The sequence below is a fragment of the Oratosquilla oratoria genome, chromosome 22 (genome assembly GCF_046742065.1).
Source record: "Oratosquilla oratoria isolate Oo_2021 chromosome 22, ASM4674206v1, whole genome shotgun sequence".
In the NCBI taxonomy this organism is placed as follows: Eukaryota; Metazoa; Arthropoda; class Malacostraca; order Stomatopoda; family Squillidae; genus Oratosquilla; species Oratosquilla oratoria.
This window is the reverse complement of record NC_134798.1, coordinates 12,665,641-12,678,140: the sequence shown is the minus strand read 5'-3', so window position 1 is coordinate 12,678,140 and position 12,500 is coordinate 12,665,641. Positions and strand designations below refer to the sequence as shown.

General features: G+C 48.3%; 1 protein-coding gene across 10 annotated transcripts in view; it reads right to left on the bottom strand.

Moving 5' to 3' along the window:
• Positions 1 to 12,500, bottom strand: part of LOC143037433 (uncharacterized) — a 297,418-nt gene that overhangs the window by 12,735 nt on the left and 272,183 nt on the right. For 6 of the 10 annotated variants that reach the window (XM_076205640.1, XM_076205633.1, XM_076205634.1 and 3 more), the window contains one exon: positions 1,197 to 1,543. The exons of 1 other annotated variant lie outside the window; for it this stretch is intronic. In XM_076205640.1, the coding sequence (XP_076061755.1) occupies positions 1,197 to 1,543 (347 nt within the window). Of the gene's footprint in view, positions 1 to 1,196; positions 1,544 to 1,574; positions 3,058 to 12,500 lie in introns of those variants that run through there. 3 more of the 10 variants (XM_076205635.1, XR_012967464.1, XM_076205641.1) reach the window with 3 other exon arrangements.

The window sequence follows — 12,500 nt, the reverse complement described above, 5'->3', positions numbered from 1 at the left end:
ATTGAGTGCTGACTCTATCTGATTATGAGTATTAACTCTAGTATGGGAGTAATCGAAAAGAAGCGGGAGTTGCATCGATGAAAGGTGGTCTTTCGTGGGGTGTTAATGTTGGAGATTGAATGCAGGGACCGAGGAGAAGAAGGAATAAATAGGGTATTGGGTGAGGGGTTGGGGGTGGTGGGGGGGGGAGATTTAAAATAACCATATAAAAAGGGAACCCAGAAATGAGACCTCACACACATCCGTTCAACACTCTTATAGGCCCTCGGTGATACCTTTAAATTCACTCTATGTTCTGGTTATGATAGCATCAAAGAGCAGCAGTGTCATGAGAATAGATATGTCAAGGCAATTAAACCACAAACTCTTTCAATGACTACTGACTGCAGGGAAGTACTTCATCGCCGACACCAGGTTATTACCTGGTCGTTTAACATTTCAATAACAGGCCAAGGTTCAAGAGGCAAATTTCGCCAGCGAATATTTCACCCAACTTGTTTTCGCCTGTGTTATCGAACGAAAATGATACTACCAATGATATAATACAATGCAATATATAGTTGAATGAAACAATAATATGATACTGATTGCAGTAGCATGTAAAATTATATTGGTGAATTCAAATAGGGTGAAAAAGTGCACTGGTGAGTTTCGCTTTCTAGACTAAGGGACAATCGGACACGTTTAGCAACACGACCCACAATCGTCAGCGTTGTCACCAACAATCTGATCACGGAAGAATAAAATTATTTTGCTCCCAAGTGAAGGACTCCCAACTCCTCAAACAATCCCTCCTGAAGGAAAGAAAGAGCAGCTGCTGCCCTCGTTTCCTTTACCTTGATGTCAAGTCTGTGTGGGTACTCGACCACCCCTCCCCTCAACCTCCACCTTAACCAGAGTCACAATGACCCAGAAGAAATCTCGGAGGGTTTTAAGTCATCCCTCCTGATCCCTTCCTCCATCCTCGAGGAAGAAAACAGATCCCTCCACCACCCCACTAGGATGGAAACAAATGTTTTCCTTTCGTCCCCAGAGAGAAAACAGATCTCCACTCCCGGGAAAGAAGCAGATCATCCCTTTGGCCCCTTCCCCAACGCCCCAGGAAGAAAGCAGAACCTTCCTCTACCTAAGAAGAGAGTAGATAAACCCTACCCTTGGAAGAAATCAAACCACGCCCTGAGGGAGACTCTACTCACCTCGGGTACGGAGTGATAGACAGCCAAGAGGTGTTCTGTGGACTTGGGTGTCCTCGGGGAGGAGTCCGTCGTATTGGTCTCCGAGGTGAAGGAATGCGCGATGGGACGCCCGTAGAGGAAGTGCTCCCTGGAGGAGTCGCTCCTGACGTCTCCCGCCGAGCTGCGCACGGACGAGAGCGACGGTCGCCGGGATCCTCCTCCGCCGGCGCCGCCTGCAGGAGAACAGAGGCTGGTGATGGCGTAGGCGCGGGTGCCGCCCCCACGCCTTCCTCGGGATATCAGATAAATCTTGGTCTCCATCTTGCGTGGCCCGTCTGGTGCGGGGGAGGGGGGTGGGGAAGAACCATCTGGTGAAGGGGGAAGGAAACATGATGCATCGTGTCGTGTTCCTGCATTGTGGAAGGGCAGGGTCAAGGAAGGAGGAGACCAGGAGAAGGAAATGAAGAGAGAGAAACAGAGAAACAGAGAACATAGAGAGAGAGAGAAAGAAAAAGAAATTTGAGGGCGGGGCTAGGGGTAGGGGTGAGAGCTCCACGGTGGGCAGAGGGTCTTTCAAAGAAGGACAGGAGGTCCTTCTCGAAACCGACTGAGACCCTCCGTCCACTTGGCTCTCCGCAACCCTTCCTACAGACAAAGCGACTACAGCCCCTCCCTTTGCTACAGCAGCCAAGGCATTGTGGCGTAAGCTACAGCAGTCCTTCACTAACAGCATACATGTTCTACAGCAAACCCTCATCTACAAAAAAAAAAGAAAAATATATCGACTGGCACATTAAGACATGACTTTATCATTTACTTTACAATTTTTCCAACTACTTCAGGAGTCATTCCCTTTTGCATTCAAACAGTTGGAATTCTAGGGTACGTTGAATTTAGTTACCTAGTCTATTCTTACCAACTAACCTTTACAGACAAAATGACATTCCAACGTTAGCGGGAGTTTAAAACCCTTTTGCCGACTACAATCTAAGTGTATTATTGTAATACATTATTCACAACACATACTTCTTTGTACATCATTATTGTATACAGTTTTCACTAACTTGGATCCTGTAACTACATCATGACATTATTCAAACTAGGTAAAATCCTCTAACTAGTCCCGCACTCACTTCTAATGAATAAAAATGTTCTAATGATATTTTCAGTAATTTTTTACCAGCTAGAATCCTAGAACGACATTTCTCACATTTAAAATCATATAGCAATATAGTACACATTCAAAATTCTAACAAAATGGAATTCTATATGAACAGACACTTTTTGCCATCTAGAATCCTAAGAGTAAACCACAAGTCTTCTTAAAATCTAAAATCTTACAACCGTATATTTTTACCGGCCAGCATTCTAGAACTAGAGTGCAAGTCTTCTTGCTAGTCGGAATCTATGGCAATCACATCTCTTTCATCAACTGGCATCTAGTTTTCACCAGGTAAAAACCTATAACTAGCTAATAAAAATATTCTTACCAACTAGAACTCTGTAACTACACCAACCACATCAGGCTAATCATATAGAATCCTATAACCATGGCATTATATAATTTTAACCAATTATATTCCTGTAGTGAAACAAACACAAACTTTTCACTATGCAAAATTTCATGACTACACCACTATGTACTCTTTATCACTAGAATCCTTTAACTACATCACTATATAACCCTTATTAACTAGATTCCTCTAACTATGTCATCATATGCTCATTACAAATTAAGATCCTACCCCTGGACCAATCGTATGGAGGCACTCTGAGTTATCCTTCAATAAACACATCGTTGGTACCCTCTGCTGCAGTGCCACCGTCACAAGAACCATCGTCTGTCCAGCTGCACCAATTTCGTCTGAAACCTTCTGCACACCTGAAAAGGTTTCTTTAGCCAGTTGCGTCGGTATCTTAGCAAGCGCGGGGTTCTTAAAAAACCGGCTTCCTTAGCAACCATGGCATCCTTATCAACCTCGGCTTTCTTAGTAAATGCGGGTTCCTTAGCAGCCGTGTGTACCCTTGCAACCATGGGTTCCTTTACCACTTTGGTCTTTTTAGAAATTGCGGACCTCTTAGCAACCATGGCTTCTTTAGCAACCGCAGCATCCTTAGCAATCGTGGTTTCCTTACGAACACAGGATGTTTAACCGTGAAATTCTTGTAACAGCAGGTTTCTTGGCAACCACGGGTTTCTTAGCAACCACAGGTCCCTTACAAATGCGAATTGCTCACCTTTGAACTCTAAACAACCATTCTATATTTGAGTTTTTCTTATTTTAAAGCTGACGGTAGATTTCCTCTGCTGATATTCTTACCAGTTACCCTAAACAGTTCCACCTAATTCTGCAGATATGAAATACTATGACGAGCAATAATGGGTGAAAAGATTAAATAAATGTTAGCCTTTCTGTCTATCACTATCGAGGAATCAGCTATAGACCTCTAACATCAACTGAAAAAAAGCATAAATAACAAGAAAAATATCTAAAAACAAAAATCGAAATGAAATCTTGTAGACCTGAGAGACTTGTTACGACATGTGAATATCATTATCAGACAAAATTATTTATTATTGTTTCACTAAAAGCTGGGACGATCTGCGAAAGACTGATATATAGAACTACGGACAAAGTAAAGACGAGGACTATGATAATTCATACAACTGCCGCAGAGCCAGCATTAAAAACCCTGTTACATATAACTTAAACTCTTCTCTAACAAGGGAAGCGTAACAGAGCTGAATAAAATAGCTTGGCGACAACCAGAATAATTGTGTCACCCGGTACGAAAGGGGTTGTAATTCTCTTAATACTGCAGAGGAGGCGCCGCTACGGAGGTGAATACAATTCCCTGGTGATTCGTAATACTCGTTTCATTTCTAGTTAATTCCATCGGTAGGCTGGAAATTCAGCTAGATCCCTTAACACTTGCACTATAGATGAGAGAGCCAATTGACTAGATCTTAGCATCAAACCTAACGGAGGCCTCAGCTCTGTGAACTCTTTCTTTGTACTCGTAATAGAATGAGCTCACTAAATATTTGACTCATCTCGCACGTATCTCCAACTCTCAAACTCCACTAACTAGATAGTAAAATAATGTCACTACACTAAGGACTATCGCACTAAAGGTGAAGTCATATCACTATACACCGACACACACTAAAGAAATGCATGGATCGTCCTGATGAATAGTGGCATCATCATACTGAATACTGGAACATCTACCATACTGGAGTTATTGAAATATAATTGTGATTACAGTGTAGCGGTAATTCACTAACAATCACAACGAATTCTGTGTGAGCGATAGTTTTACTACATGCTATGATCATCCCATTAAGTACTGTGACAATTAAGTACTGTGACCATTAAGTACTATGACCATTAAGTAATGTGACCATTAAGTACTGTGACCACTTCACTAGATTCATTTCTACGCGGACTCCAGACTGAATGGAGTCGTGTTCGGTCGAGACCACATCACGGCCGAGATATGCTCTCTCTCGGCTGGTGTTAATATATATAAAGTGCGTCACGGTACTCTGGGTCTAAGGAACACAATATCCAGTCATTCCCTTTCCTTATAAAAGTCTGCTTTGGTTTGAGGGTTAACACCAACTATGCTATTCATTACCATTTTCCCATAAAACATACACAAGATCTACTAACACGAGGCACCAGCATGTCACCAGCTACAACAATCTTTTTTTTTTTTTTTTTTCTCTTTAAACAATAATAACATCACCAACTGCATCCGTCGGCCGATCAGAGTGATGTTCCTGCTCCTGTTCAGTGCTAAAAGGTTTCCGCCATCTATAGATGGGTTCCGTGTCTGCTACTGTCAACTCACCTTGGACATCAACAGCACCTCATAAATCTTACATTACCAATATCATCATACAAAGAGAAAGAGAGAGAGACAATCAATCCGCCAGGAGTTTCTTCTTCCCCTCCTTCTGCGCCGTCAGAAGAGACCAAGGAGGTCACCTAGGACTCCTCCTGGTGACGATAGTCGATCCTGTCCCGGAGAATCTCTCAAAAAGGGTGAGTGTACCCTACTTTCGTGTTAGGGAGCGGAGGAGCTTGGGTAAGGATTGTTCATGGCCAGACACATTCACTGTTATATATCACCCATTCTTATCAATCGTCTAACAAGCTCCAGTGCCTACCTTATAAGTTCTATCCTCTAATGAACTAACAAACGAATAAATGAATAAATAAATAAAATTAGAGAAAAAAAGAAGGCTATCCCAAAGTCAAATACCACTTTTCCGATTCTACGACACATTGGGATAAGAGATTTTGTTCAAGCTAGTACTGGAGGGGACAGCATCTGGGACAGACTCGTGTGTCATCGTCAGCGAGTAAAATCGCTCCAATCCATTCATGTACTCAAACACGCACACACGTAAACTCCTTGTATCTATCTTCTGGAGAGGAAACGTAATTTCGGTAAGGTAATATCAATTAGTTTATTTTTAATAAGATATTTTCACTGAATCTGTCTATATAGTTAAAATAATCTATGAAATTTACATACGGTCTTTGTCGTGGTTGCTAAAATATTTCTTGTTAATCAGATATCAGAAAAGGATATTTCTATTACTGTCTGTATAAAAAATTAATTATTTTCATATAATGTTTACTTAATGAACGAACGACAACGCTAAGGTTAGGTCTCTCTAAACAATGTTTCCTTTTGACGAAATTATTTATAACCTTATTCTACGCATGCACTGTTAATTATAATACTGCTTATATGATCATACTTACTATATTTTGTTTATCTATAGCTTTTATTGCAGTTCACGTAGATACGAACACTGGTGTATATATATATATATATATATATATATATATATATATATATATATACATATACATATATATATATATAATATATATATATATATATATATATATAATATATATATATATATTACTCAGAGAAAAAAAGATACATGGAATTTTTAGAGGATATTTGTTGTAGAACAAACTGATAAAATCAAGCAACTAAAATATTTTTGTCGCGGCTCGTGCCGCTTAATTTTTTTTTTTTTTTTTTCTTTATCGGCTTAGAAACCTGCACAGCGAAGCTATAGCGATAATCCCATACCACACTCCTGGTCATGTGGCCACTTCCCGAAGGGTGAGTGTGGTTTGGAATTTTCCGCAAGAATCATCAGAAATTTAAAATTCCCAGCTCTGTGCAGGCATGTGCATTGACGACCCCACCTCCCCCTCCCTACCCCTCACTTCTTGGCCGGCCCGCCACCCGCACGTAAGCTCACTTCAGTGAGAAATGAAGGCTTCTCCTGTGGGAGGAGGGAGGGACCCTTAATCTGTGCAGGTTTCTTAAGCCGATATAAACAACTTAAGCGGCACGAGCCGCGACAAAGAAATATTATCGGCTGAAAGAAACCTGCACAGCGAAGCTATGCATGAGACGAGGACAGGTGGGAGGAGAGGTGAAACCTGATTCAAGCCGTTATTACGTGCGTCTCTCCTATGAGAGACTTATTCATTTTATCACTCAGTAGAGGGGAGAAAAGAAACGTCAAGTATTTATACCGAAGAATGTGATATGTACAATATTGTACTGTTTACATAATGCGTAAATTATAAGAAAATTGTATCCTGTTCAGCGGTTCCTGGGCCTTTCCCTACTCCTCGGTCGCCCTTTGCCCCCTCCACCCACTTTTTTTTTTTTTTTTTTAGATGAGAGGGGTGGAGCCGTTTCCATGGCGACACATGGGACAGGGGTGACCGAGTGGTAGAGATACCGTGTCCTTAAGGAAGTCGTCGATGTCCAGCCCCTAGGTCCTGCACCCGCTCCACAGAGTGGGTGCGGAGAAACGCTAGCGATGCCGCGAAGTCCCTGATGTTGTGGGCGTGTGGGGCATGGCCCGGGTCGGCTTTCTCTAAAATGCGGCAAAGCAGGTGCGCCCGGGACCTCGGGGTTAGGGGGATCCTAGATTTCGAGTTGTAGAAGAGATGATCCTCAGAAATCTCTTCCGTGTGTTCCACGTAGTCTTTGAACGCACGGATCGGGCGCAGCGGTTGTGGGTGTCCTCCCTCCAGGAAGGATTGTATTCTGAGAGGGCCAATCATGTCGTCCGCTTGGTTATTCTTGGCTAGGAATGTTGGTGATGGAGAGAAGGACGGGTGTGCGGGTGATTGCAGCCAGCTGTGAAGCCCTGTAGTCCGTAGTCAAGGCGAGCAGAAAGACGGCACGTTGAAGGAAGTGTTCTTCCTCCATAATGGCCCTTTCGAACGCCAGGTACTGCAGAACACGATGCAAGGACCAGGCCAGGACCGGTTGATGTCTCGGCTCTCTCGAGGCGCTGATCCCTTTCATTAGGAGGGTTCGCGCCCTCTGTGGCACTCGGATGTTCATGCCAAAGCGTAGCGGATCAGTGAGGGCTGTATAGTGAGCCGAGATCGTCGCCAGTGCTCTGTTGGTGGAGTCAGCTAGCCAAGTCAGAAGGTCCAGAACCGTGCTGGCGGAGATGGTCACTATCGCGTGTCTCCGAAAGTAGTTCTGGAATCTCCGTCAGCAGGATTCATATTGCCGCACTGAGGACGGAAGGTGAGCTCTGAGCATCTTGTCTGCTGCCTCTGTAGAGAAGAGTTGGCTGAGAGCTGCCCGTAGAAACTCCAAGTATTAAGTTGAAGTGACGCTTGGAGAGGTGCGGTAAGGTTGTTGGCTAGGCAGGCTGACCCCAGTAGAAGGGGAGAAGGGCACCATCTCATTAGCTCCCCGAACCACGGCTGGGTTGGCCAGTAGGGAGCTATCAGGAGGACCTGACCTTTGAAGGACCTGAGGGTCTGCATGACCTTCAGGAGGACCGGTGTCGCTGGAGGAGGAAAATGCATACGTACTTCCAGCGGTTCCAGTCCTCCGTGAAGGCGTCTGGGCCTCCTGTGCGTGTCCTTTGGTTGTAGGTGAGGTAGAGGGGGAGCTGGGTCGTGTTTGGGGAGGCAAACAGGTCCACCTCTGGGGTGCCGTAGCGGAGGGAGAGCGACTCGAACACTTGTGGGCGTAGTTGCCACTCCACGGAAATCTCCTGAAACCTGGATAGAGCGTCCGCCCAGTCGTTCTCCCGGCCCGGAACATACTTCGCCGAGAGTGATATGGCACCTGCGTGATGCCTCGGCGAAGATGTCTTCCGACAGGGCTAGGAGTGGACCTGGTCGGCCCGCACCTTGCCTCTGCACGCACTGTACTGTTGTCACATTGTCTATGTCGAAGCGGATGCTCATCCAGGAGATTTCGGGGTGTCGCTCGAGTCATTCTTTCACCACTATCAGCTCCCGAAGGTTGATGTGTAGGGACCTTCTATCTTCCGACCATCCCCGGCAAGCTTGATGTCTCCAGCTCGACTGGAAGCCCATGTCCGAGGCGTCCGCCGCCCCTGCCATTGGAGGTGGGGGCGGGGACTATGGGACCGACCGGCGCAGGGCCCCCGACCGAAGCCAGGGACGCAACAAGCTGTGGAGTGCTGAGGGTACCGGCCCAGGCAGGTCGCGCGGAAGGAGCGGTATGCTCCTGTCGACCTCCCGTGCTAGCCGTTGGCGCCCCAAGCGGCTCAGTGGAAGAGCCGGGGTCGCGAAGTTGAGGCACCCCAACAGGCCCCCCCTCCCCCGAAGGAGGGAGAACGTGTGAGAAAAGCACGCCCTCTTGACGCAGTGGAGCGCCCGAAGAGCGCCAACTGTGTCCCACTCAATCCACGTCCGCCAACACTCTCAGAGCCACCGAGATGTCGGCCGATGCACCCTCCCCGGTGGGCAAATCCATCAACTAGCCGTCTAGGTACATGAGTGTGGAGACGCTCGCTTCCGTCCAGCGTGCGCCTACCACTCTCACTAGTTTCGTGAAGATCCTCGGGGTAAGCGAGAGTCCGAAAAGGAGTCTGGTAAAATGTTATGTCTCCCTCCTTACCTGGAACATCAGGAAACGGCGATATCGGGGGTGGATGGGGAAATGCCAATCTGCGTCCTGAAGGTCCAGGGATGCTAACCTAACTCCCTCCCGGAGTGCTGACCGGACCAGAGCCACCGACACCATCTTGAATCGCAGGGCTTTCAAGAATTTGTTCAGTGCGCTCAGGTTCATAGCCAGTCTCGTTTTTCCTGGGCCTTTCTTTGGTATGGTAAAGAGAATTAAATTAGTAGGGCAAGGTGGATTCCGATCCCCGGAGGATGTAGTGAAGTCACAAAATCGATTGTAGAACGTATAACAACATACATGTGAGGCCGAGGTCGTTTCTGAGCGACCTCGTCCGTGGGCGTTAGTCAAGAGGCTTCGTCCTGGGTGAAGACGTTCCCTGAGCGTCTCCCGTTAAGACGGGCCTGGACCCTCGGTATGTATCCAACTCACCCCAAGTCTTCCCGCGGGAAGTCCTCGAAGCCTGTGGCGAGCGTCATCCAATAATGCGCTATGGCAGTTTGTGACGTCTCATCACCCACAAGCTGACTTCCATATGTTTAATACCTAGTGACATGTGATTATACTGTGACATCACCGGATCTAATTATGACGTCATAGGATCGTCTCCTGACGTCACAGGGCCACAAACTGACGTCATAGGACTACATCGTGACGTCATATTATCACGTAATGACGTCATCACATCGTGACATCAATTTATCGCATATTGACGTTACCTGATCACATCGTGAACTATTATCACATCGTGACATCATGCAATCATATCGTGACGACACAAACAAAATGACGTCACAGGACCCCCATCGTGACGTCATATGTTTTCATTGTAATTTCACTGGACCATACAGTAATGTTACAGAATTAGTGATGTCACGGGGTCACATCGTGATGCCACAGGGTTACATCACGACGTCACAGGATCACATTGTGACGTCACAGAAACACATCGTGACATCAAAGAATCATATTGTGACTTCAAAGGATCACTGACGTCACAGGATTACATTGTGATATAGCGAGGTGCCATTTCCTGGGTGCCTGGACAGCCTAGTAGGGAGGAGTCCAGATCGAGACGTCAAATTATGTCATTCAGCGTTTCCACCAGGCGAGACCCCATCTTTGCTGAATAAAATCCCTCGCCGCAACACAAGGGGGATGCAGGTAAGGTCATACCATGAGAAGGGGCGGAACCCGTAAGAGTCCGTCGTGGTAGGAGGATAAGGTAAAGATGAACGGAGGTGGTCCTCCACCCCGTCCCCCAACCCGACGGTCGTCTGATTGGGGGGGGGGGGGTTCCTCATGAGAGGGGCCTTTCAGTCCTATACCCGCCGCCGGCGCGGAGGGGCGGAGGGAAGGACCAGGAGGGAGTGTGGGAGAGGGGGCCAGAGCCGGAGGCTCGTTAGAAGGCTGCTCTGGAGGGGGGGATGCTCTGGTCTGCGCGGCCTGAAAGGCCGGATAGCGCGATAGGGCAGAGTCGAGGACGGGGCCTATCAAGGACGGAAGGAGGGTGGTGCCGTGACTGGGATGTGGAGGGTGTGGACGAGCTGAGCGTCCTAGGCCTCTTGGGTGAGATAGAACTCTTTCTCGAGCGGGACTTCCTGTTGGGTGTATGTGAGCGGCTCCGGGAGGAAGGTGGGCTCACGGACCCACCCGAAAAGGCAAGCCGCAAGGTGCCAGAGGGCCACGACGGTCGGGGGCACGGGGGCCGCCGAGAGGCCCGCCTACCCCCAGGGGCGCCACCCCGCACCACCAGACACGCCCCCCCCCCCCTCCCGTCCCCCGAGAGGCCTGGGCCCCGGACGGCCCGGAGACGCCGTAGGACGGACTGCGAGCGGACGAGGCCGAACTCCACGCCCAGGGCCCGACGAAACAAGCCGAGAGGCGCCAGAGAACCACCGATGGCCGGAGGCACGGGTCCGCCGAGAGGCCTGCCGATCCCCAGGGGCACCACCCTCCGCACCACCAGACACGTCCCCCGGTCCCCCGAGAGTCCCGGGCCGCCCACCCACGGACGACCCGGAGACGTCGGAGGGCGGACCGCGAGCGGAAGAGGTCAAAGTCCACGCCTAGGGTCTGACGAAGCAAGCCGTGAGGCGTTAGAGGACCATTGATGGTCGGAGGTATGGGGCTGCCGAGAGGCCTGATGACCCTCAGGGGCGCCACCCTCCGTACCATAAGACACGTTCCCCTGTCCTCCGAGAGGCCCGGGTTCTTACCACGGACGGCCCGGAGACATATGGGGACGGATTACGAGCGGATAAGGTCAAAGCCTACGCCTAGGGCCTGACGAAGCAAGCCGTGAGGCGTTAGAGGACCATTGATGGTCGGAGGTATGGGGCTGCCGAGAGGCCTGATGACCCTCAGGGGCGCCACCCTCCGTACCATAAGACACGTCCCCCTGTCCTCCGAGAGGCCCGGGTTCTTACCACGGACGGCCCGGAGACGTATGGGGACGGATTACGAGCGGATAAGGTCAAAGTCTACGCCTAGGGCCTGACGATGCAAGCCGTGAGGCGTTAGAGGACCATTGATGGTCGGAGGTATGGGGCTGCCGAGAGGCCTGATGACCCTCAGGGGCGCCACCCTCCGTACCATAAGACACGTTCCCCTGTCCTCCAAGAGGACCCGGGTTGTTTACCAGGGACGGCTCGGAGACGTATGGGGACAGATTACGAGTGGATAAGGTCAAAGTCTACGCCTAGGGCCTGGCGAGGCAAGCCGTGAGGCGTTAGAGGACCATTGATCGTAGGAGGTATGGGGCTGCCGAGAGGCCTGTTGACCCTCAGGGGCACCACCCTCCGCACCATCAGACTCGCAGTAATGGGTATAATCTGGACCAATTTAGATTTAAGAAGGCAATAATTGGTTTACTAATAGGGTGGTCGAAGAATGGAATAAACTAGTAACCATGTAGAAAGCGCTGAAACTATCAGTTGATTAACAAGCAGGAAACAGACTTACCGGTAATAACCAAAGGCTGGCAGCGGGGAGACCGGTCAGTCTGTTTCCGCGCTAGAAGTGAGCTTACTTGCGGGTGGCGGGCCGGCCAAGAAGTGAGGGGTAGGGAGGGGGAGGTGGGGTCGTCAATGCACATGCCCTGCACAGAGCCGGAAATTTTGAATTTCTGATGATTCTTGCGGAAAATTCCAAACCACACTCACCCTTTCGGGAAGTGGCCATATGACCAGGAGTGTGGTATGGGATTATCGCTATAGCTTCGCTGTGCAGGTTTCTTTCAGCCGATAATGAACGGATTTATCCCAAATATCCTCTTCATTCTGAACGCTGCATATAAAATTCTTTCATTCTGAATTTTATACTATTTATTGTGTTACCAAAGAAAACGGTTTTATGACATTATAAACT